Source organism: Chelonia mydas, chromosome 4, assembly GCF_015237465.2.
Source record: "Chelonia mydas isolate rCheMyd1 chromosome 4, rCheMyd1.pri.v2, whole genome shotgun sequence".
In the NCBI taxonomy this organism is placed as follows: Eukaryota; Metazoa; Chordata; order Testudines; family Cheloniidae; genus Chelonia; species Chelonia mydas.
Genome location: NC_057852.1, coordinates 14634819 through 14661775, shown reverse-complemented (window position 1 = coordinate 14661775; position 26957 = coordinate 14634819). Strand labels below are relative to the sequence as shown.

At 42.8% G+C, this 26957-nt stretch overlaps 1 protein-coding gene across 2 annotated transcripts in view; it reads left to right on the top strand.

The window, feature by feature from the left end:
• Positions 1 to 26957, top strand: part of MOB1B (MOB kinase activator 1B) — a 72513-nt gene that overhangs the window by 21766 nt on the left and 23790 nt on the right. For both annotated transcript variants that reach the window (XM_043544724.1, XM_043544723.1), the window contains exon 2: positions 21462 to 21628. In XM_043544724.1, coding sequence (XP_043400659.1) covers positions 21462 to 21628 — 167 coding nt within the window. The remainder of the gene's footprint in view (positions 1 to 21461; positions 21629 to 26957) is intronic.

The following is a 26957-nucleotide window of genomic DNA, read 5'->3' as shown; positions in this document are numbered from 1 at the left end:
AAGGGGAGTCGCACTCAGAGGCTTGCTATGTGAAAGTTTGAGAACCATATTAGAGTGAGCCTCTTTATATCATCCAGGATGTGTTGTTTCTGTGGATTTTATCAAATTGAGTGAAACTACTGATTCTGCTTGCATTGTCTATGTAATGTTAATATTCAAGAAAATTAGACAGGGTGCTGTGTTTCTGCAGACAGGTATACTTTGAATATTGAATAAATGGTGACCAAATATCTAACCATCTATTTGGCCTCTGTTTTGCTGGCACAGCTTTTTATTTTTTTATTTTTTATTTTTAAAGATGCTGGTATTTTTGGTAATTGATGTGTTAATTTTTCCATAAAACAACAGCCTCCCATAGTTTTTGGAACCATTTCTGTAGTTTTGGACTATTTCTCTTTCCAGTGAGAGGCTACTTCTAGTCCGGTGGCTACTAGCTGATCAGAGATTCAGTCTTCATTTCTTTGAATGTAATTCTTTCTGCTAGGAAACTGTAGGAGGTTTGCCAGAGGATCTTTTAGTAACAGAGATCCAACAATTTGTAATATTTGGTAATGAATTGCTTCCTGATACTCTCTAATGACTATAGACATGGGTAGGAGGAAGGGCAGTGTAGATACAAGTCTAATAGGTTATACTGGTAGTAAAATGACCGTGCCTAATAGGGTACAGAATGTGAGTGAGGCCAAACAGCAAAAATTAAGATGTTTGTACACTAATGTGAGGAGCCTATGTAACAAAATGGAGGAACTAGAGCTACTGGTGCAGGAAGTGAAACCAGATATTATAGGGATAACAGAAACATGGTGGAATAGTAGTCATGACTGGACTACAGGTATTGAAGGGTATGTGCTGTTTAGGAAAGACCGAAATAAAGGTAAAGGTGGTGGAGTAGCACTGTATATCGATGATGAGATAGAATGTAAAGAAATAAGAAGCAATGAAATGGATATGACTGAGTCCGTCTGGGCAAAAATTAAATTGGGGAAGAAAACTATTAGAGCCTCCCCTGGGATAGTGCTTGGGGTGTGCTATAGACCGCCGGGATCTAATTTGGATATGGATAGAGCCCTTTTTAATGTTTTTAATAAAGTAAATACTAATGGAAACTGTGTGATCATGGGAGACTTTAACTTCCCAGATATAGACTGGAGGATGAGTGCTAGTAATAATAATAGGGCTCAGATTTTCATAGATGCGATAGCTGATGGATTCCTTCAGCAAGTAGTTGCTGAACCGACTAGAGGGGATGCCATTTTAGATTTGGTTTTGGTGAGTAGTGAGGACCTCATAGAAGAAATGGTTGTAGGAGATAATCTTGGCTCAAGTGATCATGAGCTAATTCAGTTCAAACTGAACGGAAGGATTAATAAAAATAAATCTGCAGCTAGGGTTTTTTATTTCAAAAGGGCTGACTTTCAAAAATTAAGGAAATTAGTTAGGGAAGTGGATTGGACTGAAGAATTTATGGATCTAAAGGTAGAGGAGGCCTGGGATTATTTTAAATCAAAGCTGCAGAAGCTATCGGAAGCCTGCATCCCAAGTAAGGGGAAAAAATTCATAGGCAGGAGTTGTAGACCAAGCTGGATAAGCAAGCATCTCAGAGAGGTGATTAAGAAAAAGCAGAAAGCATATAGGGAGGGATCAGCAAGGAAAGCTACCTTATTGAGGTCAGAACATGTAGGGATAAAGTGAGACAGGCTGAAAGTCAAGTAGATTTGGACCTTGCAGAGGGAATTAAAACCAATAGTCAAAGGTTCTATAGTCATATAAATAAGAAGAAAACAAAGAAAGAAGAAGTGGGACCGCTAAACACTGAGGATGGAGTGGAGGTCAAGGATAATCTAGACATGGCCCAATATCTAAACAAATACTTTGCCTCAGTCTTTAATAAGACTAAAGAGGATGTTAGGGATAATGGTAGCATGACAAATGGGAATGAGGATATAGAGCTAGACATTACCATATTTGAGGTAGAAGCGAAACTCAAACAGCTTAATGGGACTAAATCGGAGGGCCCAGATAATCTTCATCCAAGAATATTAAAGGAATTGGCACAAGAAATTGCAAGCCCATTAGCAAGAATTTTTAATGAATCTGTAAACTCAGGGGTTGTACCGTATGACTGGAGAATTGCTAACATAGTTCCTATTTTTAAGAAAGGGAAAAAAAGTGATCCGGGTAATTATAGGCCTGTTAGTTTGACATCTGTAGCATGCAAGGTCTTGGAAAAAATTTTGAAGGAGAAGGTAGTTAAGGACATTGAAGTCAATGGTAAATGGGACAAAATACAACATGGTTTTACAAAAGGTAGATCGTGCCAAACCAAGCTTATCTCCTTCTTTGAGAAAGTAACAGATTTTTTAGACAAAGGAAATGCAGTGGATCTAATTTACCTAGATTTTAGTAAGGCATTTGATACCGTGCCACATGGGGAATTATTAGTTAAATTGGATAAGATGGGGATCAATAGGAAAATTGAAAGGTGGATAAGGAATTGGTTAAAGGGGAGACTACAACTGGTCCTACTGAAAGGTGAACTGTCAGGCTGGAGGGAGGTTACCAGTGGAGTTTGTCAAGGATCGGTTTTGGGACCAATCTTATTTAATCTTTTTATTACTGACCTTGGCACAAAAAGTGGGAGTGTGCTAATAAAGTTTGCGGATGATACAAAGCTGGGAGGTATTGCCAATTTAGAGAAGGACAGCGATACCCTACAGGAGGATCTGGATGACCTTGTAAACTGGAGTAATAGTAATAGCATGAAATTTAATAGTGAGAAGTGTAAGGTCATGCATTTAGGGATTAATAACAAGAATTTTAGTTATAAGCTAAGGCCGCGTCAATTAGACGTAACGGAGGAGGAAAAGGACCTTGGAGTATTGGTTGATCATAGGATGACTATGAGCTGCCAATGTGATATGGCTGTGAAAAAAGCTAATGCGGTCTTGAGATGCATCAGGAGAGGTACTTCCAGTAGGGATAAGGAGGTTTTAGTACCGTTATACAAGGCACTGGTGAGACCTCACCTGGAATACTGTGTGCAGTTCTGGTCTCCCATGTTTAAGAAGGATGAATTCAAACTGGAACAGCTACAGAGAAGGGCTACTAGGAATGGAAAACTTGCCTTATGAAAGGAGACTCAGGGAGCTTGGCTTGTTTAGCCTAGCTAAAAGAAGGTTGAGGGGAGATATGATTGCTCTCTATAAATACATCAGAGGGATAAATACCGGAGAGGGAGAGGAATTATTTAAGCTCAGTACCAATGTGGACACAAGAACAAATGGATATAAACTGGCCACTAGGAGATTTAGACTAGAAATTAGACAAAGGTTTTTAACCATCAGAGGAGTGAAGTTTTGGAATATCCTTCCAAGGGAAGCAGTGGGGGCAAAAGACCTATCTGGCTTTAAGATTAAACTCGATAAGTTTATGGAAGAGATGGTATGATGGGATAACATGGTTTTGGTAATTAAATATTCATGGTAAATAGGCCCAATGGCCTGTGATGGGCTGTTAGATGGGGTGAGATCCGAGTTACCCTGGGAAGAATTTTCTGTAGTATCTGGCTGATGAATCTTGCCCATATGCTCAGGTTTTAGCTGATCGCCATATTTGGGGTCAGGAAGGAATTTTCCTCCAGGGCAGATTGGAAGAGGCCCTGGAGGTTTTTTGCCTTCCTCTGTAGCATGGGGCACGGGTCACTTGCTGGAGGATTCTCTGCTCCTTGAAGTCTTTAAACTACGATTTGAGGACTTCAATAGCACAGATATAGGTGTGAGGGTTTTTTTGTAGGAGTAGTGGGTGAAATTCTGTGGCCTGCGTTGTGCAGGAGGTCAGACTAGATGATGTTCCCTTCTGACCTAAATATCTATGAATCTATGTCTACCATATATGCATAAAATCACCTCTGTCACCACAGCGTCTCCAACACTTACCTCTATTAACTCTCTCTGTTTTTAACCTTACCGCCATGAGGTGCCATTGAAACAGTATCTTTAAAGAAATTTTATTTTATCATGCTACAGACTCAGGTTGCTGGTCCTCTTTTTCATGTCTAAGCTCATTTCTTTGGGGTAATTTCTCTGTCCATAATCTTTTCCTACTGTGTTCTATATGGACATTTCTTTTAGGAAAGTTGCCTCCAAAGATTGATATAAATTAGTTATACTTTTTTTGTTTCCTGATCAACTAGAAACCATTGCTTCTATTAAAGTTTGCATTCTGTATGAAACAAGTTTTCTAGGAAGCTGAGAAAAATAATGCCTAACTTGAAGGCATTGGTACCATAGGAGAAGTGGGCCAGTTAAAGTTAGCTTGGATTTCTAAATAAATTAGAAAAGCTTCTTTAGTGAACAACTGGTCAACCATATGTATTCCATGGCTCTCACAATCTTTAAAATCTCTGGTTCCAGATTTGGATAAAAATCTGGTTATTTGCAATGGTTGCTACTGGGGAGGGAAAGTAATTTATCTCTAGGTCTATTCCAGACCTACAGAGTAGTCTTTGCTAGAGGATATATATACATTTCTGGAGGGTGTGATTTTTTTTTTAAATATATTTATTTTTAATCTGTAGTAACCTAGCAATATTTACACTGCCACAATTTTTTGTTCAATAAAGATTTAGTGTTTGACTAGATTAGAGCACCCACAATCTACTATTGCTTTTAGTTGGCTGTCTTGGTACTACTATAATATTTGGAACAGCTTAGTCCACCCTGTTTTATGTTCCTGATGTTCGCTTTTATTAAGAGTTATTGGTAAGTAAACCCACATATCAAATATTATCTGTGTAACTTAAGTACATCTGGATTATTGGGTACCTAGTCATACTGAACATAGCTGAAGAACTTTTTTTGATCCATTGTTGGGGACAGCATGTCAGAAACATGCAACTGAGGACTTTGTGATAGCTAGCTCCATGGTGACCACCATAAGGAGCAAGTGATTGCTGCTTCACCAGACCCTTTTTTCTTTTTTAAAATTTGTCTCAAGAGATGCTACGTGGTGGCTAACCAAAGGAATGGATGATTTGTAAAGTTAGGCCAGTGATTCCCAAACTTGTTCCGCCGCTTGTGCAGGGAAAGCCCCAGCCAGGCTGGGCCGGTTTGTTTACCTGCCGCGTCCGCAGGTTCAGCTGATTGCGGCTCCCAGTGGCCGCAGTTCGCTGCTCCAGGCCAATGGGAGCTGCTGGAAGCGGTGCGGGCCGAGGGACTTACTGACCTCCGCTTCCAGCGGTCCCCATTGGCCTGGAGCAGCGAACCGCGGCCACTGGGAGCCGCAATCGGCCGAACCTGCAGAAGTGGCAGGTAAACAAACCAGCCCGCCAGGGCCTTTCCCTGCACAAGCGGCGGAACAAGTTTGGGAACCACTGAGTTAGGCAATTGTTTTAACTTCTTGCATCCAGATTAAAATGGCCGGATGGAACACATTTAATTTAGCATGTAGGAGCACATTTAAAAAGATTAAGATTTCTGTCTTTGTGAGCAGAATAAAGTGGTTTATAATGGACTAAATGGAAGCTGGAAACACCTGGCTCACTTACCTTTTCTCTTCAGAGTAGAAATGTTGTGACACTTCAGTGCTATGAATAAAAATGTTTAAGTTAAATTCCTAAGTATAGATCTGAGCATGTAAAGTTTTTCTTTCTTGCTGTCCTCCAGATATACCTTCATTGCCATGGCGAGAACACATCCAAATGCTAAACCTATTGATTTCTTTTTTTAAAGATATTAAAATATTTACCCCATGCTGATATGTTAGTTATTGGGAGATAGCATATTGGAACATAAACAGGCTAACATAAGTTGTTTTCGCAAAAAGAACAGGAGTACTTGTGGCACCTTAGAGACTAACAAATTTATTTGAGCATAAGCTTTTGTGAGTTGTTTTGGTGCCACTGGAAATAAATGACATCACTGTCACAGCTAACCACCATGGCAGATGAAATCTCCAGCTCTTCTGCTACAGGTAGAAAGAGGTACTGTACCTTCAAAACCTCTGTCTAGATTAGTAAAATAGATGGAGTTTTAAAATGTGTTAGCTAGCCTATTATGATTAACAGGTTTTTGAATGCCACTTAGAAGCTCATGTAGAAAGGGTTTAACACTAGGGTTAAAAACACATTAAGTAAAGCATGTTGGCTAGTATGTGTTAAAACATCACTTATTTACCTTATCTAGACAGGCCTAACATTTTCTCCAATATTGAAGTGTTTGTTTGGCTATTTTTGGCAAAACTGTATAAGTTGAAGCCCAGCATGTTTCATGTTTGATGGTCTAAAATGGTTAATTATCTGGAGTTTAATTCTGCCTGTCTAGTGTTTTTGTGCATCACTTTAAAAAGAAGCAGAGTATGAGTAATGGGAGTGGGAGCCTGGAACTTGAGTTCTAATGTTGTATTTAGCATAAATTTCCTCTTTGGAGTTGGGCAAGTCACTTAGGGTATGTGTATCCTGCAGTAAAACACCCAGAGCTGGCCTGGGTCAGCTGAGTTGGGCTCACGGGGCTCCAGCTGTGGGACTATAAAATTGGAGTGTAGATGTTTGGGCTGGAGCCGGGGCTCTGAGACCCTGTGAACGGGAGGAGCCCAGAGCCTGGGCTCCAGCCAAGCCCAGATGTCTACATTGCAATTTTGTAGCCCTGCAGCTTGAGCCCTGTGAGCCTGACTCAGCTGACCTGGGCCAGGCACAGGTGTTTTATTGTAGTGTAGACATACCCTTAATCTCACTACTTCAGTTTTTCCATCTGTAAAATGGAGGTAATGATGCTTACTTCAAAGGTATGTTGTAAAGATTAATGAATGTTTATAAAGTCCTTTGAAGATGAGAAGCAGGAGTTCTAAGTATTATTTCAAAATCAAGCTGTCCAAGCCCCAGGTACATGTTCTGTGAACTGTCTCAATTATGCTTATTCAGACAGTGCCAAACTGTCACAAATATTTGCTTAGAAAGCTATTTTGAGGGACTCACTTTAATTGTACTGCAGTAATCTCTCTTGAGAGTTTTTTCCTGAGTCCTGCAGCTGGCCGTATTGAAGTTGGTATGTCTGACATTGCATCTCTGGGGAGAAAAATAAAGATTACGTCCTCCTCACAGCAAATCGTATGCAGAAATCAAAAACACACAAGTACCCAGAGTGACGCCAGAAAAAGTGATATTAAAACTTAGTCTATGGGCTAGATCTGGCCTGCTTAAAGTATGTCGATGGGTCCTAAAATAGAATCAGATTCTGCAGATTTTTAAAAAAAAATTTAGAGTAAGTTTCTGGTCCTTATGATTTCAAAGAAAACTTTCTGAAGATGAAGCTCCTTGAGGATTAAAGGACAGTGAACTACAGGTACTTTATTCCAGAGACTAAGCACACTCGTAGGCATTTAACATGCTGTAATTTCTGTGCACTGACTTTACACCTTTAGTTGGTTCGCCTTAACTTTCTTGAGGCTCTGCCATGTAAATGTACGCTAAGGATTCGTCTTTACTACAGAGTTAACCTCGGTGATGGAAACCCAGGCTGGAGCATGCTGGTTAGACTACATTGGGTGTGAGCCATACTTGAGTTACAAGGCCCACTCTGGTGCTGTACCCATTCATGAGTGGCGCAAGGACTTCTGGGACTTCGGGATGTATTCCGTGGTTCTTCTTTGAGTGCTTGCTCATGTCCATGTGTGTGCTCACTACATGCACCGTTGCCAGAAGTTTTTCCCTCAGCAGTATCTGTAGGGGAGTGGCTCTGGCGTCCTTTGGAGTGGCGCCCGCGCGGCGCGGTATAAGGGGCGCTGCTGGCTGCCCCCACCCTCAGTTCCTTCTTGCCTCCAGTGATGGTGCACAGAACATTCGCTGCTCTTACTAGCGTTGCTTAGGCTTCATTCGTACGAACTAGAGTTCTTGTAAAGTTAGTGTACATAGTTAGTAGTTGAGTTAGTTAGCCCTTAGCAATAGTTAGTTTTGTTAGTCCTGTCAGGGACTTAGCCAGGGGATAGGGCATGCCCTGCTCCCCCGGCTTTAAGCCCTGTGATCGTTGCAAACGGCCCATGCCCATGAGCTGTCTCAGGTGCCTCGGTGAAGGGCACATAAGTGATGTGTTGTATCTGCAAGTCCTCTAAACCTCGGACTAGAGCACGAAATCAGAGTCAAAGGGCTCCTGATGCAGTCGGCGCTCACTTCGGCCTCGGAGCAGAGGTCTGACTTGGCACCCAGCACCACAGCACCGGTGTGTAGTGCCCTGGCGACGACGAGCTGGCACCAATCCCCGGCCAAGACATCGAAGAAGGCCAGTAGGAGACGGTCTCCCACTCCCTGGAAGGGGAAGGACAGGGCTGGGGGCGAGCTAAGACCTGTGCTGGGCAGCTCATCTCCCCCGTCGGGAAGTCAGGCTTCAGCTCATGTCGAGCGATGCAGCCCACCCCGTTCCTTGCCTGGAATCCTGGATACAGAGGCGGGCCTTCAAGAGCTTCAGGCCATCAACGCCTGAAGCGCTGCAGGCTGCTCAAGAGATCCAGCCCCAGCAGTGCCCAGACCTTGGGGTAAGCCTGCCTTGGGACCTTTCCATCCGCCCTCATCCCAACATCACCGCTCCCCATCGTGGGAGATGTCCCGCCACTGTTCAGCTGCTCAAAGCCGTCACAACTCAGAGTTAGGGAAGCAGACGCATTGGAGCCCTCTACAGTCACTGGACCCTGGGCACCAACAGCAGGATTTGAGGTGGACCTCACCAGTTAGCTGGCGCAGACCCACGGAAGCATGCGCTCCCTGGCAGGAATGTCGGGACCGGCCCTTCGTTTTGCCAGAACAACATTACATATCCCGAGAACGACCAGAAGACCTGAGCCACGGGCCCCGCCAACGATCCCCTAGATGGGCATCACCATATTCCGGGAGATGCTCCTGGCTCGCGATACCTCCAGGTCCTGCTTCTCGTCTCTGTACTGGTCTTGAAGCATGAGGTGTGGATCGCTGGTCTTCCGTCGCAGATCCGCCGAGCACCACCAGTCACTGAGGTCCGCACGGAGGTGCATGTCCCACTTGGACCAGTCCTCTTCTAGGTGCGACCACAATTATTGCCAGGCATGGAGTTGCCGCTGCAGCAGATTCTGGTCACTGGGTAGCAATTGCTCTGGATCTGGCTTTGGTACGGAGCAAGGTTCCACATTGGTGGGGAAGCCTCCTAGACCCTCGGTGTCACCTGCATCGTTGTTACCGAAACCTGCCCCGTGGCTCCAGGCCCAGTGGCCGGCCCAGTTGCACCCTTGGAACCCCTGGGGGTTCACCCAGCCCTCCCAGCCTGCCCACTTGGTGTCGGGAGCCTCAGACAGGCCAATGGCCTCAACGACCAAACTCCCTCTGATGCTTGGGGCCCCAGGGGATAAGACCCTGCAAGTCCATGTGGACCAAGGGGAACAGCCTGCTGGACCACCAGTGAGTGCCATGGAACCTGCAGTACGGGGCGAGGCCATCACGGAGCCCTCTCACGAGATTCCTCAGAATGATGCTAAGGCACCCCAGGAGCTGTTGAAGAGGGTCACGTCCAAGCTTGGCCTGCAGGCGGAGGAGTTGGAGGAGCAAGCGGACTCCTTGTTCAACGTCCTCCCCTCCACAGCCCCTGCTAGGGTGGCTTTTCCCCTTCACAAAGGGGTATTGAAGATATCCAGCGCCTGATTTCAAACCCTCTCCTCTCTGTCCCCCATTTCCAAATGGGCAGAGCGTAAGTACTTTGTCCCTACTAAGGGGCATGAATACCTTTACTCCCATCCTGCCCCAAATCTCCTGGTGGTCAAGGCAGTTAACCACAGGGAACGTCAGGGGCAACCCAGAGACTCCAGAAGACTGGATTTGTTCGGATGGAAAATTTATTCCTTGTCTAGCTTACAGTTGAGGGTGGCCAACCACCAGGCCTGCTTTGGCCGCTACGACTTTAATATGTGGCAAGCCGCTGCCAAGTTCGAGAATGCCCTCCCAGAAGGTTCCCGTAAAGAGTTCTGGGCAATCCTTGATGAGGGCACAGCTGCTGCCAGGGTGGCCCTTCAAGTGACGTTTGATGCAGCAGATTCCGCCACCCGCACCATGGCGTCCGCCATCTCCATGCGGCGAGGGTCCTGTCTGCTCCTCTCTTGGTTGTCCTCCAAGGCTTAGCAGTCGATTCAGGACCTCCCCTTCAATGGCTAGGCCCTCTTTGTGGAGCATTTCTCCCTCGTGTTCTTCAGTGCAGTCCATCTTGGACTACTTACTGCAGCTCAGGAACCAGGGTCTGGCACATGCTTCCATCAGAGTGCACCTTGCGGCCATCTCTGCGTTCCACCAGCCGATCCAAGGTAAGACGGTCTTTTCTAATGACATGACTGTCAGGTTCCTGAGGGGCCTTGAGAGGCTTTACCCGCAGGTACAGGTCCTTGTCCCACAGTGGGACCTTAACCTGGTCTTCTCCAGGCTCACCGGCCCGCCTTTCCAGCTGCTGGGCTCCTGCTCCCTTTCCTACTTGTCCTGTAAGGTCGCTTTCCTGGTCGCGATGACGTTGGCGAGACGAGTCTTAGAGATAAAGGCTTTGACCTCCGAACTGCTTTACACAGTGTTTTATAAGGACAGGGTCCAGCTGTGGCCCCCACCTGGCCTTCCTGTTGAAGGTGGTATCTTCCTTCCGCATGAGCCAGGACATATTCCTGTCAGTGTTCTGTCCCGAGCCACACAAAACTGCTGAGGAGAGACTCCTGCACGTGCTGGACGTCCGGAGGACCTTGGCTTTTTACTTGGAGCATACAAAGCCTTTCCGTAAATTGACCCAGCTCTTCATTGCTACAGCAGATAGGATGAAGGGCCTTCCGGTTTCTTCACAGAGGATTTCCAACTGGATCACTTCTTGCATAAAGATGTGTTATGAGCTAGCAAAAGTCCCGCTGCCGCGGATCATCAGGGCCCATTCAACTAGAGCGCAAGCGTCTTCAGTGGCCTTCCTGGCGCATCCCGATCCAGGACATCTGTAGAGCTGTGACGTGGTCCTCAGTCCACACATTCACGTCTCATTATGCCATCACTCAGCAGGCCAGAGACGACGCTGGGTTTGTCAGAGCTGTACTACAATCTGTGCAGCCATGAACTCCTACCCGCCTCCACGGGAAGTGCTTGGAGTCACCTAATGTGGAATGGACATGAGCAAGCACTCGAAGAAGAAGAAAAGACAGTTACCTGTTCCGTAACTGGTCTTCTTCAAGATGCAGTGTTCATATCCATTCCACAACCTGCCCTCCTTCCCCGCTGTTGGAGTTTCCGGCAAGAAGGAACTGAGGGTGGGGAGAGCTGGCAGCGCCCCTTATACCGCACCATGTGAGTGCCACTCTAGAGGGCGCCAGAGCCGGTCCCCTACAGATATTGTTGAGGGAAAAACTTCCAGCACCAGTGCATGCGGTGAGCACACACATTTAATGTGGAATGGACGCGAGCAACACATCTCAACGAACACCAATTACAGAACAGGTAACTGTCTTTTCTTAATGCTGCAGTAAGCTGAGCTGTTCTTATTCTTTCCAGAGAATTCTGGGAGAACTTATCTTCCTTTTGGGCACATATGAGGAATTGTGGGAAGGCACTGGAGGACTGCCAGCACTTAAGTGGTTTAGTGTGTGTCCTCACGGCAAAGTGAGCAAATTACCACCCTGAGTGTAAGCGGCACTTGGGCTTCAGCCTATGCCCCAGGATGGACCAGACAGGACTGTATGTTCCTTCTGCCATTTTCTTCATATGTCACTTTTTTCACCTTTTTTCAGTAGGTAAGAGTGAGACACTAAGGACTGTCACTTATACCTATATGATGCACATGTATGATAGTTCAGAAGCAAAGCAGTTAAAGAAAGCTGGTTGAGGAGAGAAAAATAGGAAATCTTCACCACACTCAGGTCAGAGGGCTGTGTGTGTGTGAATGGGAATTGGGTAGAGCCAACACCCAAGCAAGAGCATGAGTTAACTTTGTGATGAAAGTGCCATCAAAGTTTTAATTATTGCATAAGGGCCATAGATTATCCTCAATCTCTGTGCAAACCTCCCTGGATTTACTGCAAATAATGAGTAGATGGCCTAGACTCTGAAGACCCAACCCATGAAACATAATTAAAATATAATTGGTTGTTTTCACTGAATGAGTCTGACAATCCTTTCCTAGAGTTTTCCCTTAGGAGTGAGATGTTTTAGGTAGGCATTCTTTTTCGTAGTCCCTTTTCAGTGTTAATTGAAGGATAGCAAGAACTTAGGTTAAATACTTAGTACTTGGATCTTGATAGCTTTACCTCCATCAGATGTTGAACCTAGATTACCACAGTAGGCTATCCAAGTGGTTTAATGGATTATGGCATTTGATGTTTGCAAGACACCCTGAGAATATTGCTTTTCAGATATGTAGAATCATATTTCTAGGAGAAAAGGGGTGTCGGCTCTAACACTGAGACTTTCCCATCAGCAGATGACTTGGTAGAATTGCAACTTCGGAAGAAGTTAGCTCTTGACCGCAGGAATGTTGTGATGATTTTGCCAAGGTAATAAAGTAGGTGAGACTCTTAGACAATGGGAAGAACTTGTTTGGTTGAGGGTTGTGGGCTGCCTGGTGACTTTTTAGGCTAGTGAGTCAGTTGCCTAACATTCCACTAGGTGTGTTGCCTATCTCAGTCGTAGATAAATCTGCATCTGGATGCTGAATCTCTGCAGTTATTTCCAAAAATAGAACTGTTTGAGAAATGTTTCGAGAAATGTCTTGAGGTGGGAATCAGGTGAACTAAATGTACTTAAAACCTCAAGAATTTTTAGAAACTTAGGTCAACTGAGAAGAAACTAATTAAGTTGACCATGACAAATATTGGGGAGGATGTGATACTTTGATTTGTTCCTCATTCTTTGTTTGATGCATTTAGTGTGGTTACTGAACAATTATCAGTCTATTTAATTTAAAAGAAAAATGGAAGTTTTAGCATTACATTTGCATGAGAAATTTCTTTTCCTTTTATTTCCCTTTTGTCCATGAGTAAATGTAATGTACCTAAGTTTGACAGTTGAGGGAATGAAACAGGCAAGGGGGAGTTTCACATACTGGCTCACAATGAAATAAGCTTAAATCTTAAATTGGGACACAGAAGAAACTGGCTTTATTTTTATATAATACTTGGATAGCACAATGATAGGGTGACCAGATGTCCCGATTTTATAGGGACAGTCCTGATTTTTGGGTGTTTTTCTTATATGGGCTCCTATTACGCCCCACGCCCTGTCCCGATTTTTCACATTTGCTGTCTGGTCACCCTACACAATGATGATGATAAATCTATCATTTCGGTGGCCACCAAACAAAACACTCTGTAGTCATATACTTGGTTATTTGTGTCTGAGGATTTAGGGAAGCTGACATGAGACAATAAGAGTTTTTATAATCTCATTTCACACAAACCAATTTATAACAAATAGAAGAGGTGAAGTGGATTTTTAGTTGCCTCCTGTTGCTCAGTTTTGGAAAGCCTATATACCGTGGGCAAGCAAAAACTTAGGTGGTGGATTTTACAGTCTATTTTGAGACTGCTTAATTTCATAGAGGAAGAGAAGTTACTAAGCGTGGCAAACAGGTGTGGGGGTATAACTGAGTAATGTGATGAAATTAAGAAAAGGATGTCTTAGTATAAGTAGGAGAACACCGGGACAGTTAAGTAGTCAAAACCGTATCAGTAGTGACATTTTAAAACCAGACTGGACAAAGCACAAGAAAATGTTTACCATGGAACAAACTTGCCCTGGAAGGGGGTTGGTGTAGAGATGCTGTACTAGGTTCTTGCAGCTCTAAACTCTACTTTATGTACAGTACATGACCTCAAGAATGCAATTGGAAGACTTCTTGTGTGCTTAATCTCCCAATTGCATGGGAATGATAAACCAGCCTCAACGTTATAAATATTTCTGTAGCGTTTTGTGATCACTGTCCTGGATTTTCCTTCCTTTCTATACCTCGTGGCTTTGAATCTTTACCTCCCCCCAAATATTACATTATGCCATCTCTTGCTGTCTGGAAATGATTGGATTGTGTAATGGCACAGAGATTGTGGGTTGGAATAGGAGAATGGCAGCGTGGGGTCTGTAACTCGGAATTGATTGTATTTAGCCACATGGGCATATGGAACCATGTTTATCAGTGTGGTTTTTGACCAGCTTGGTAGGCATGGGAAGAAACCAAGATGCGATTATATGTATTTGGAGGTTGAGGGTGCATATTTGGGGCTAATGTGGGGCTTGGTTAATCTTTTATTTTTTTCAAGTCTACAATTCTGTACCTTTTTCATTTAAAAAGAGACACCCCACCAACAGCAGTTTACTGACTCAACCTGCTACCTACTGAATTGCCAAAATGTCCTACTTTTCCTTTTTTTAAGGAAGGTCTCCCACCCAGGTATTGAACAGGCCTGAGCCTGTGTAACTTAGCTGATGAGCTCACAGCCTGAACTACATATGGCTGCAGTCCCTTTTTAGGATTACCCCCCCCCACACACACACATCCCATCTTTTCTCTACACTTGGATGTTCCTTGTCCTGGAAGCCTCACCTATACTTTGTACTTATTCTATGATTATGTAAAAGCAAACAGTTCATCCGTCCTCTTTATCAGATATTGAATTTCTTCGCTTCTTTGTCTGTTCCCATCCTCCCCAGCACAAAGATGAAGTCTTTTGAGTGGGACACTGAAGAATTGTATATACCTTTTGGACAGCTAGCTTCTTTGCTTCTAAATCTGCCTGCCAAGATCCACTCGTTGTAACTTAAATTACAAGCCATAGTTGTTTACATCCCACAGAGATCCATCTGTCGCATAGTCTATAACGAGTGTGTACATTCTGCCGCAAGCACCAGATTAGTCACAGCAGTTACGGTTTTTCAGTATTAATCATTTATATTGGTAAAACGTTGGCCAGGGTTGCAGACCAAAGTGGGTGAAGGCACCCTGCAAAGAGTGGATAGGTATTCTTGCTCTCCCCACCCTTTTTCGTTGTTGTTTGTTGATGCTTTATGATGCAGAAAGAAGACCTGAAAGGATGGTTTTGTTGTTTGTTTTTCAAAAGGCATTGGTTTGGTTTACATTAGAAATATCAGAAGTTGGCTTCCTTGTCCATACTGGAGAAATAGTGGGATGATTGGCGGCATGTGCCTGAAACCTGAGGAAATGATGTTTGGTCACTGTTTAACACTTAACACCTATTTTAATAATCTCTTGTATTTTGGATCCATCACTGTGGCAATTACTATCAGGTTATCTTGTCCATTTGAGCTCCTACAGCGGCAATTTCCAGGAGCTTTTTGGGATGTTTTGCTTTCCACTCCCCCTGTTGGCATGTTAACTGTACAGCTTGTGAGAGATCCACGTACTGTAGGGAGCATCAGCTTCCTCTTCTTTCCTGAGAGCACTCTAGAGGTCAAAAAGGCCTGATAATGTTGCATTAGTTTGAACCCAGTTTGGATGGCAATAAATGAGGGTGGAGGGCTGCTCCAGCAATGGTTTCTCCACCTCCTCTCCGCCCATGAACAGCAGTTATCTTATTTGAGATGCGATACTCGAAACACAAATATTATTGAATGTATTTGAGAAGTGCTCTACATCGGAGCCACCTGTTTCCTGTTCCTACTCAGTGACTCTTAATTGCAGTAGCAGCCAGCTGCTACTACAAAAGTGTCCAATACCTGCTGCAGTTTGAGACTCCCCTGACAAGTCTGCTTATCCCTCCAGAACCTACCACGGTGCTTCCCAAGCTAGCAAATAAGGTCATTAGCGGGGTAAGGAAATGTGGTAGTTCTGGGATTCCAGAGAGAACCACATTAACAGGCTCCTGTTGCCCTTCATGCCCAAGGGATGGCTCTGGCACCAGTGCTTGATCCTCTTCACAATCTCCTTCTATACATCCCTAACTTCCCTACACCCTCTGAACTTTAGATTGCTCAGTTCAGGAGTGCCCCAGGGGTTTAGCTTCCCTCACCAGTTTTGTACCCTGATCCTCTCAAACAAGATGTTCATGTACCTCAACAGCCTCTTTGATTGAATGACTTGGGTGTTCTCATCTTTCCTCTTGATCCAATCACATTTGGGGTTATTCCGTATTTTCCATTTCCTGTTTACAGGTTCCCATCGATACAACTTCACTCTCCTTTGGAGAAAGTTCTTGCCTCATCGGAGAATTCTCCCCCTCCTCTGAGACCCAGTCATCTATTTTCATCATTTCACAGGAAACAGGGTTCCTCATTTTTCTCTTTTGAGCCTAATGTTGAGAAAAAGAAAGCCAGACATAAAAAGTACAAGCCCAATATCCCCTCTTACAAATCTAGGCACCAGTGGAACTCCTGCAAGCTAGCACCAAAACCTCCATCCAAAGAGGGTGAGCCCTCAAAACATTCTGATTCAGATGAAACAGGCAACCTCTGCAGTGATAATGACTGAATACTTTGGTCAAGTTGATCCATTCCATGCTGGCCATCACAGAGCCATCCATGTCTCTCCTGAATCCAGACGAGAAAAATTTAATTAGTAGGGCCTTTCTGTGGTGATACAAAGTACCTCATTACAAAGGCCATAAGTTTTTCTTGATACCAAAGATGGATTCCTCCTTTCTGCACTGAAGCCAGGGCTACTCCCTATCTAGAAAGTTTGTTTCCAATGGATGGAGCAGATGTCCTTAAGTATTTATTTTAAACTATTAAAACTGAAAGTTCTTGCAGACTTGGTTTTGGATACTCCTCCATGGGTTTGAGAATTGCTGTGGTATGCATGCTTACTGTGTGCACATTTCTTTTATAACCTTCTATAGCCTTATAACCTTATAAAAGTCTGGCTGACTCAAGTGCAAACCTGGATCCCCCCTTCTCCTCCCAGAATACATTTAAAATCCATTCATCTCACAAATGTGTTGAGTTGGCCAGCATGGTTATATTGTGCCCAAATACAGTTCCAAGGTAATTGTATATATTTTTAATATACAGAATTTTGTTATTAAAAATGGGCTTTTCCAGAAAAAAAGACACACTTGCCCCATGTGCTATCCCTATCCTTTGCAATTCACTTCTTGTCCTGATGAAGGTCCAGATAAAATCTTTCTAGTGGACCTTCAGACAATAAGGATAATAATGTTTCCATTCCATTTGGGAATTGCAAAAAGGCTGGTAATCTCCAGCAGATCTGGAGAAACTACCTGTTCCAGAATCTCATCGTCAGCTTGCTAAAGTTAAAAGTCATCAGGAAACTTTATTGTAATATTGCTCCACCAATAATACCAAGAAAAGAAGAACATAAGAATGGCTGTTGTGGGTCAGACCAATGGTCCATCTAGCCCACTATCCTGCCTTCTGACAGTGGCCAATGCAATGTACTTCAGAGGGAATAAACAGAACAGGGCAATTATCAAGTGATCTGTCCCCTGTCGTCCAGATTCAGCTACTGGCAGTCAGAGGTTAGGAACCCCCAGAGCATCGGGTTGCATCCCTGATCATCTTGGCTAATAGCCATTGGTGGACCTATCCTCCATGAATTTATATAATTATTTTCTGAACCTAGCTCAAAGGAAGAACTTTAAGCAGTTACTTCCAAACTAGGAACTTGGGTGGGCACAACCCAACAGTCAACAGCAAAAAGCTAACACTTTACTGTGAGAAACCAGAATTATAGGAAAGGAAACTGCTTTTACCTTCAGGCTTTCTTTATTAATCATAAAGCAGCAAGAAAGGGTAATAATACATTTTTTGCAAGCCACCTTTAATGCCAAAAGTTGGAGAGTGACAAATATTTAAATTTCTTAGTTTTATGAATCTCAGATTATTTTTAAAAAGTTGTCACTTGTGGAGATTTTAAGGAAGAAAATTGTAGCTTTACAGAAAGGAAAAGCAGAGAGGTGCAACACCATTTAGAGTTTAGAAGTCCAAGTCACGTTCAGTGTAAATGTTCAAATATCCAAGAGTTCTTCTCTTATTTTAAGAGGCTTCCCATTCAACAGAATTTAAGCAACTAATTAGTAAACTCCAATTTCAGTAATTTGCTTCTTCCCCTTCCCTTGTTCAGATTTAGCTGCTAAAAGACCTAATGACACAGTTAGCAAACATATGACAAACTGCCACATAACAACATTAAGTCCCTGTAATTCCCCACTCATCAAACTCTTTAAAAATGTATCTTCATTGCATTCTTTCATGTGCATGTCTCTTCTTCTTAATACTTAGGATTTGTAGAAACAAACGTGTGATCTTTCATGTTTGTTTGTTTTTCTGTTATGCTGCAGAGTGGGGAAGTGGGGAAAATACAAAGGAAAAGAGAGAATTTATTTACAATGCTTTTAGGTGAAAATGTAGCTAAACAAACATTGTTCCAAGCATCAGCCCTGCCTCGGAAGTGGGCAGTCACAAAAAGATGAGACTCCTGTAACATGCAAACACCTGCATAACAATAGTTCGTACTATTCGAAAATTTTGAAAGCCATACCCCTGAACAGAAGATACATTGAAAAATTAGAAGGGCTTTTGTTACAAGAGAAGAATATTGGGTGGTGTTTGCTTTGGATGCTCCATAGTGTCTGGATTTAACTTATTCCCCCCCCCCCCCCCCCCGCAATCTGGTCACTAGAAACAAAAAGAACTCTCTCTTCTCTTTCCAACAGAAATCTGCTCTAAATTCACTTAGAAATCATTTATGGCTCCACATATTGGCTGTTCTTATGAAATCCACTTCTGCAAATACTAGGAGCATCACACTTTGGTGCATTTTTCGAACATTTTCTAAATTAAAATGCTATGCTGGCTCATTACCCTTCTTTAAAACTGAAGTAACTAAATTTCTTCTAATTCTATCCAGATTTTCTTTCTGAGGCTCTGTTTGTTCAGCAGCACATGCACACCAAGTTTAAAGTTTTTAAGAAGCCATTTTTTAGCTATCCAAGCACAAACTTTAAATAATCTGGATTGGTATAAAACAGAAAAAGCAAGAATTTTCCACCTAGAAATTTTTTCCAACTGTTATAAAAAATTTCCAACCAAATATAATTTCTAGTCTGAAAGAAGATGTGAAAACCCTTCACGAAATCCATAAAGAAATGGTCTGAGAAATATATGGAAATAGGGGTTGGAAGTGGAAGTGTCAGCTCAGCTATAACTATAGCACTGCGGTAACAATTCTGTGGCTAATATATTTTAATACTTTAATAGTGATCCAAACAATAGTAATTATTTATAAAGTGTCTTTGGAGCTGCTGTGTGAGATTTACCATCTGTGACTGGGGTCCCAGGGGGCGCCAGCTGAGGTCACTCAATTAGGGTGAACTGCAAAGAATGGGGCAGACAATCCCCCATAAAACTGATGGATATTCCAATACTTAGATTTACCAAACCAGTATAAAACAGCTTCTTTATTACTTCACTGGTTACTCACAAGTCCAAACAACACAGTTCCCTTAAAGTGATCCAGCCTCAGGCCTCCATCCAGATACCTAAGTCACATATGATGATTTCTGAAAATCTTATTTCATCATATAAAAGAAAAGGTTCTACCAATCCCAAAGGATCGGACACATTACCTCCCAGGTTAATGAATGTTTCAGATCTTTCCCAAATACATGCTACAGCCATTTCTTATTAACTAAACTAAAATTTATTAAGAAACAATACAGAGTGTGTGTATGGTTAAAAGATCAATATACATACAGACATGAGTTCAATTAATTGAGGTTCAGATTCATGGCATAGATGGCAAGCTTTGAAGTTGCAAAGAGTTCTTTCAGAAATAGTTCATAAGTTATAGTCCAATGTCCAAATATCATAGTCAGGGCTTATCAGCATGACTGGGACCTCAGTCTTCCAACTCAAACTTCCCCTGATGAAGCCTAAGCAGATCTGAGATGACAGAATCAGGATCCAAGGATCTTTTATACAATTTCATGTCTTTTGACAAGCTGGGAGTTCAAAAGTTAATTAGCATGACTTTGAAGGAGGTCCATTGCAGGTACTTAGCTATAGAATTAACATAAGGCAATTTGCTTGTTTCTCCACTATTCACAGATTATTTGCAATACATTTCAAAGAGAGATGAATAGAAAGATATCCCATGTTTACAATTCATTTAAATGATAGGATGTTCTTTTGACCTCTGAATTATCAGAATACAACATAGACAGGGATTGTTGATTACATTGTCGGAGGACCCTACTCATACATATGTAAATACACAAAAACACAAACATTATCTCCCCACATGTCTTTTGAGGATTGTTTATTTTGCAGGATGTTTAACCCTTTCTAGCCATGTGTCACACCATCTTTTTAGGGAAGGTAAATATCTGCATGTAAATAGGTTGACCGCAGATTAATATGACCACTGCACTGTTTTTAATCATCTGAAAACCCTGAGGGTTATACCTTCATAAATAACAGCCACTTCAGTGTGGTGTACTATATTTTCAGTGAGCCCTATACAGTGAAACTACAGCTGGTCTGGAACAGGCTGATTTTAGCTTTTAAATGTATTTTTCTCAGAGTTATTCAATGTTACCCTTTTTCCACAGTGAAAGAAAGTATTTTAAATGTAATGGTTTTGCCTTCTCTCCATTCTTCCTTGTCACTCCCAAGTGGTCTCCTCAGTAGAGCGAGGGGCAAAAAAATTTCAGAGGTCTGAAACTATTAGCTTAATTGGGGGAATGGTGCAGGTAAAGGAAAAAAATTTCAAAGGGTCAAAACATTTCAATTTAACTTTTTACTTTGAAATGACATTTCAATTTTGAATCTGGCCAGTTTAAAACTAAACACACACAAAAGGTGAAAAACACCCCAAAAGACCGAAATCAAAACAAAAAACTTAAAAAAAAAAAAAATTTGATTGGACCTTTTGGTCGATTCGAAATGAATATAAAAACTGAAAAAATTTCCTTTTGGCTCAACTCAAAACATTTCAGTTTTTTCAAAATCAAATTTTTACAAGTCTTCTGATTCAGTGAAAAAAATTGTTGGTTCAGATCAAACTGGAATTTTTTTCAGTTTTTATTGTTTGGCTCCTAAACCGAAAAATCTAGTATTTGCTCAGCTCTACTCATTTAATCTTTGGGAGGCGGGAGAGAATTTCTTTTTTGTGGCTTTAAAATGTGGTCATCTTGATTCTAGTAAGGTGCTTTTTAATGTTTTGACTTTGACCCAGTTTGCAATGAGATGGGTGGTAAGATGGGTATCCCCTTTTTCCAGCTGGCTCTGAAATAATATTAATAGTTGAGAATACAGTGAAATAGGAAGTAATCTGAGTTCCGAGCAATTGTTTAACAAATATAAGTCAGTTCTGTAATTTGTAGCTCTTTATTTTTGTAAACATTCTGCTTTATCTGGGGGGAAAAAGGTGTTCACACTAGTGCTACACTGATTCTTAACTTCTCTGCTCCTCTCTCCTTCCCCTCAATTCCTACATGTTCTTTTATATCTTTTTTTCTTCTCCCCTTTGCAGTGGTAGTCGCTCTTCTAAAACCTTTAAACCAAAGAAAAACATTCCGGAGGGGTCTCACCAGTATGAGCTGTTAAAACATGCAGAAGCCACACTTGGAAGCGGTAATCTCCGGATGGCTGTTATGCTGCCAGAGGGTGAAGATTTAAATGAATGGGTCGCAGTTAATAGTAAGTTGACTGACCTTTTTTACATGAGGTGGGCAGTGATGTGGGCTGATAATGGATAAGGACAACTGCATAGCTGTCTCTTGTGCAGTGTGTGGTTCTTAATGCACTGGTCAGTCTGTGTTATACTGTAATTGAAAGAGCAGAACCATGGTATCTGTTAGAATTCACAGCAGCTAAGTGGCTCAAGCTAAAAACCCCTCTGTTCCATGTGGTGAAATTATGGGTTTTTCCAAAACAAATTGCTTCTCTTTGTGGTTAAAATCTAAATGCTCATTCATGAATTAGATGAGTAGTGAAGGGGAAACACCAACACTGTTTTTAGCAAATAACTAAGTATCATCCTAGGGTGTTTTACTCCTTCAGATTCCAGCTAGATCTGTGTTTCACAACTGTACATGCTTCTCCACATTGAGTTTCAAACATTTGCTTAGATGAATACTACTCAGGGTCAAGTCTGAAACAAATGTGAAGATTATAAACATACATGTAGAATGTCTTTTGTCCGCCCTCACCAAATTCTAAGATTTTTGTTTACATTTCCAAAGCTAATCTCTTCCTTTTGTTCCTGCCAAGGTGTTAGCCTATGTTCTGCTAACTTCCTGACTTGGTTACTATAACTTCGTCCTTGCAGTTTTTCCTATCTCTTTCTTCCCATCCAGTCTATGCAAAAGAGATGCCCAAATTATCATCCTTTCTGCCTGCTGTGACCATGTTTCCCCTTCTTCTTTCCCCACCCACCCTCTGAATATTTACACAGGCTTCCCCTCTTCTGTAGTAAGTTCAAGGTTCTCCTCACTACAAAGTTCTCTTGAATATCATCCCTGCCTACAACTCCCATCCTTTATATTTTGCACATGCCTCTCCTTTTTGTCTCCTTTGTACTGCCTTTCCTGGTGCCCCATGATCTTGGAACAGACACTCAGGGAGCCAGCCCCCTCCATCAAAAGTTCCTACAGCCCTACATTTCATGGAGAGTTTTGGCTGTAATAACCGTAAGCCCCATGTAATTTTGATATTCTACCTGCTGTGCGTTTAGACTGTAGACTCTTCAGGGCAGGAACTTGGTGGTTTGGTGTGCTTCCCCTGTTGTACAATGTTGTATACATGGGTGTGCAGTCGGGTGAAAGTAACTCAGGAGACTTACTGGTACGGAGCCAGGGTGGCTCTGTTCCCCGGAAGGGGTGGGGCCTCGGGTGGAAGGGGCGGGGCTGGGGGAGTCAGCATTCCCCAGCCAGCCCTTCCAGGCTGCCTGGCCCGCACCACCCAGGGCTTCTGTGACAATCTAAAGGGCCCGGGCTCTGGACACCGCGGCCGCAGTAGCGGCAGTGGCGTCCGGAGCCCAGGGCCCTTTTAAATCACCGGCCCCGGGGCAGCTGCTCCCTTTGCCCCCACACCCGTCAGCGGCCGGGGGGGCAAAAGGGGCAGGGATGTTAAAGCGCTGCAGTGTCCTTTGCTGCGGCAGCGCTTTAATGTCCCTGCCCCTTTTGCCTGCCCTGTAGGCAGCCCTTCTGGCAGGGTCCGTACGGGCAGGGCCACCGACGGGGAAGGGGCAGCGATGTTAAAGAGCTGCCGCGGCAGCGCTTTAAGGATGGTCCTTTGCCGCGGCGGCACTTTGAGGATCCTTAAAGCGCTGCTGGAGCAAAGGACCGTCCTTATGGTATGACTCTCCAACATTACAGGGCAATATTTAAATCATCAAAATAGGTCTTGTACAGAATTTAGCATGCACAGATTTTTTTTTTAACTGTCTAAAAAGCAAAACTAATTTTGGTGACTAAACCATTACCAAGGATGCTTCATATACCAATTATGCTACTCCTGCTTTCAGTTGCTCTCCAGTTTGCCACCATCAAAGCCTATTAAAAGTGGCCTGTAAAGGACAAACATTGGGTTTGTTACCTTTTTAGGATATATAAAGAAGGCCTAATGTTTGGTGCCCTCCCTAGTAGAAGGGTATGTGCTCCTCATGCTGCAGGCACACTTGTACAGAGTAAAGCAGTGTGCCTCGGTCTGAAGGAGCAGAGAGGGCAACGTTTCAAAACTGCTGGGCGAAGAACAATGGAGTAGAAAAATGGAACCTAGGAATTGTCCTGCCAGATCAGACTGGTGCTATGTCTCATCTGATGTCATGTCTTGTGACAGTGGGCAATATTTGGTAATTCAGAGGAAAATGGTAGAATCCCTGAATTGGGTAATTATGGAGTTGATTGCCCATATAAGTTTCTTCCTTATCCTGAACAGTGGGTGGGGTGGTTGGCTGATGCATGAGGGTTTATGTATCGCTTAACATAATTGTGGATGTTCTTCTTACCCATATAAATGCCTAACCCTTTCTGAATCTTGCCAGACCTTGACCTTGACCTCTATGATGTTTTGTGGCAGTGGGTTACATATGTGTGTTAAATAGTTGATCCATTTTACAAAATAGTTTTATTGTGGGAACTTTCAATGAAGTTGAAAGGCAAAAAAATTAAAATATTTTTAAATTATTGGGTTAAAGGTCCTACATATGCAATAAACATATGAGCTTCAGAACCCCCTTATGAGAAGCCTGCTGTTCTCCGTTTTTCAGAGAAGAAAGAAGTTGAGGTACAAAATTTTAAATGTGTTCCCCCAGGACACAGTGACAGCTGTGGAAATAAAACCCAGAAACCTTGGTTCTTTACTTGTTTTAATCACCAGATAACATACTCTTCAATAACTGGAGAAACTGCTTTTAAAAAAAACTCTACAACCTTCATCTCTGTGACTGAAAAGGGGAAATTAAAAGGCTAAGGCACTGCATTACATGTGTCAAAAACAGGTGGCCCACATTGTGCTTGTTTGTCACACGCTGATGAATTTGGAGGTTGGGAGATATGCTTCATGCCCTTTTGAAACTCAGAATGTGGGCTTCAAAGCAATAACAGTCATACTTTCAAAGCCCATGTGGTTTTGGGCATGTCTGCATTTAAGGAAACATCAGGGTTTGTGGGGTTTTGGGGGGATGCGGATTGGAAACCTAATTAACAGCTCTCGAAGACCGGAAAGTTCAAATGGGCTGCAATATACAAAATCTGCTTGCAGTTCTTTTGATATTAAAATTTCCTATTAAGATTTTAATAATTTAAGGTGTTTTTTTCCCAACAAGTGTTAACAACCCTCCCTTTCTATGACTACCTCCCTCTTCCCCTCCCTGAATGATGTCTTGCCGTTTGCTGCTACTGCTTCTCCAAAGAATGTGCACTAAACACGTGATCCACCAGTCTTGAGCTGATTTGCTCCTTGGTGATTGTGCTTGCAAAATGCAGTTTATAGCCTGTGTTTACTACATCCGCTGAAAAGTCGGATGAACTAAAATAATTGGCAGGAATTTGTTGGGCGTGCTCTGCATATAGTCTATGAAGTAACTTTCCTTAAGTGTCATTTATGGAGCCTAAAGAACCTCTTCTGTCCTCTCCCCTACCTCAGGTACTTACCTTGACAATCCTTGAGTTCTGAGGGTGGATCCCTTTTCCATGAGGGGATTGCCTGAAAGAGCTCCCTTTAGAATAAGTTATAACCTTTCACTGGGGGTTTGTTACTGAGCAGTGCAAGTTATTTTCTTACTGCCCTGCCCCAAGCTCAACCCCAGCCTTGGATAACAGGTTCAGTGAGACTGAAATGGCTAAGCATGATGTTTCATGTAAACACTGCAAAACCCACAGTGCTCCCTAGCGTTCTGCAGATTGTACTTGTGGGAGTGCCGCGTTTTGTAACAGATAGCTCTGTAAATGTCACCTTCTAATTAAGGCTATCAGTACAAAAATGTCTATCTGAATACTCCTGTCATAAATATAAAGGGAAGGCTAATCACCTTTAAATCCCTCTTGGCCAGAGGAAAAACTCTTTCACCTGTAAAGGGTTAAGAAGCTAAAGATAACCTCGCTGGCACCTGACCAAAATTACGAAATGAGGAGACAAGATACTTTCAAAGCTGGAGGTGGCGGGGGGAACAAAGGGTTCTTTCTGTCTGTGTGTTTTTTCTTTTGCCGGAACCAGAGCAGGAGTGCAGGTCAGAACCCCTGTAAAGGGTTAGAAGCAATCTAGTTAGATATGCGTTAGATTCTGTTTTGTTTAAATGGCTGATAAAATAAGTTGTGCTGAATGGAATGTATATTCCTGGTTTTGTGTCTTTTTGTAACTTAAGGTTTTGCCTAGAGGGATTCTCTATGTTTTGAATCTGATTACCCTGTAAGGTATTTACCATCCTGATTTTACAGAGGTGATTCTTTTAATTTTTCTTCAATTAAAATTCTTCTTTTAAGAACCTGATTGCTTTTTCATTGTTCTTAAGATCCAAGGGTTTGGGTCTGTGTTCACCTATGCAAATTGATGAGGATTTTTATCAAGCCTTCCCCAGGAAAGGGGGTGTAGGGTTTGGGAGGATTTTGGGGGAGGGGGAAAGACGTTTCCAAGCGGGCTCTTTCCCTGTTATATTTGTTAGATGCTTGGTGGTGGTAGCAATAAAGTCCAGGGACAAAAGGTAAAATAGTTTGTACCTTGGGGAAGTTTTAACCTAAGCTGGTAAAAATAAGCTTAGGGGGTTTTTCATGCAGGTTCCCTCATCTGTACCCTAGAGTTCAGAGTGGGGAAGGAACCTTGACAGCTCCAAGATGAGTCAATAGAATATTCAGCTACTTGTGCATTGGGAGGGAAGAGCCTTATTCTTAGCTGAACAGTCATTCAAATGACATTCAAGGATGTGATTTGTTTGTCAAGCTGACTGAACGAGGGCATTAATTGAATATTTTTGGGATCCATCTCAGCATGACACAGGCATAGAAGTGGCCCTAATTTGTTTTCACACACCTTGCCCAACTAAGATAAATAGTAGAAGGTCTTAAGTCTCTTAGGGCTTGTCTACACTGCCACTTACAGCGCTGAAACTTTCCTCACTCAGGGGTGTGAAAAAACAACCCCCTGAGCGATGCAATTTCAATGCTATAAACTGGCAGTGTAGACAGTGCTACAGCGCTGGGAGCCCTTCCCCTCGCGTAGGTGGGGGTTTTTTTGTTTTTTTACAGCGCTGGGAGAGCTCTCTCCCAGTGCTGGAGCCTCAGCAGGGCTTTAATGTCAGCTGTGTAGACTTACGCAAAGGGTACATCTACACAGCAAGCAGCAACCCGTTGCAGAGCCCAGGTCTACAGACTCAGGCTTGCACTAAAGCTTTTAAAAATAGCTGCACAGATGTTTGGGCTTGGGCTCTGAGGCCCACCCCCATACCTAGGCATCAGAGCCTGAGCTCCAGCCATAGCTCGAAGGTCTACATCGCTCTTTTTAGTGCCAAAGTGCAAGCCCCATGAGGCTG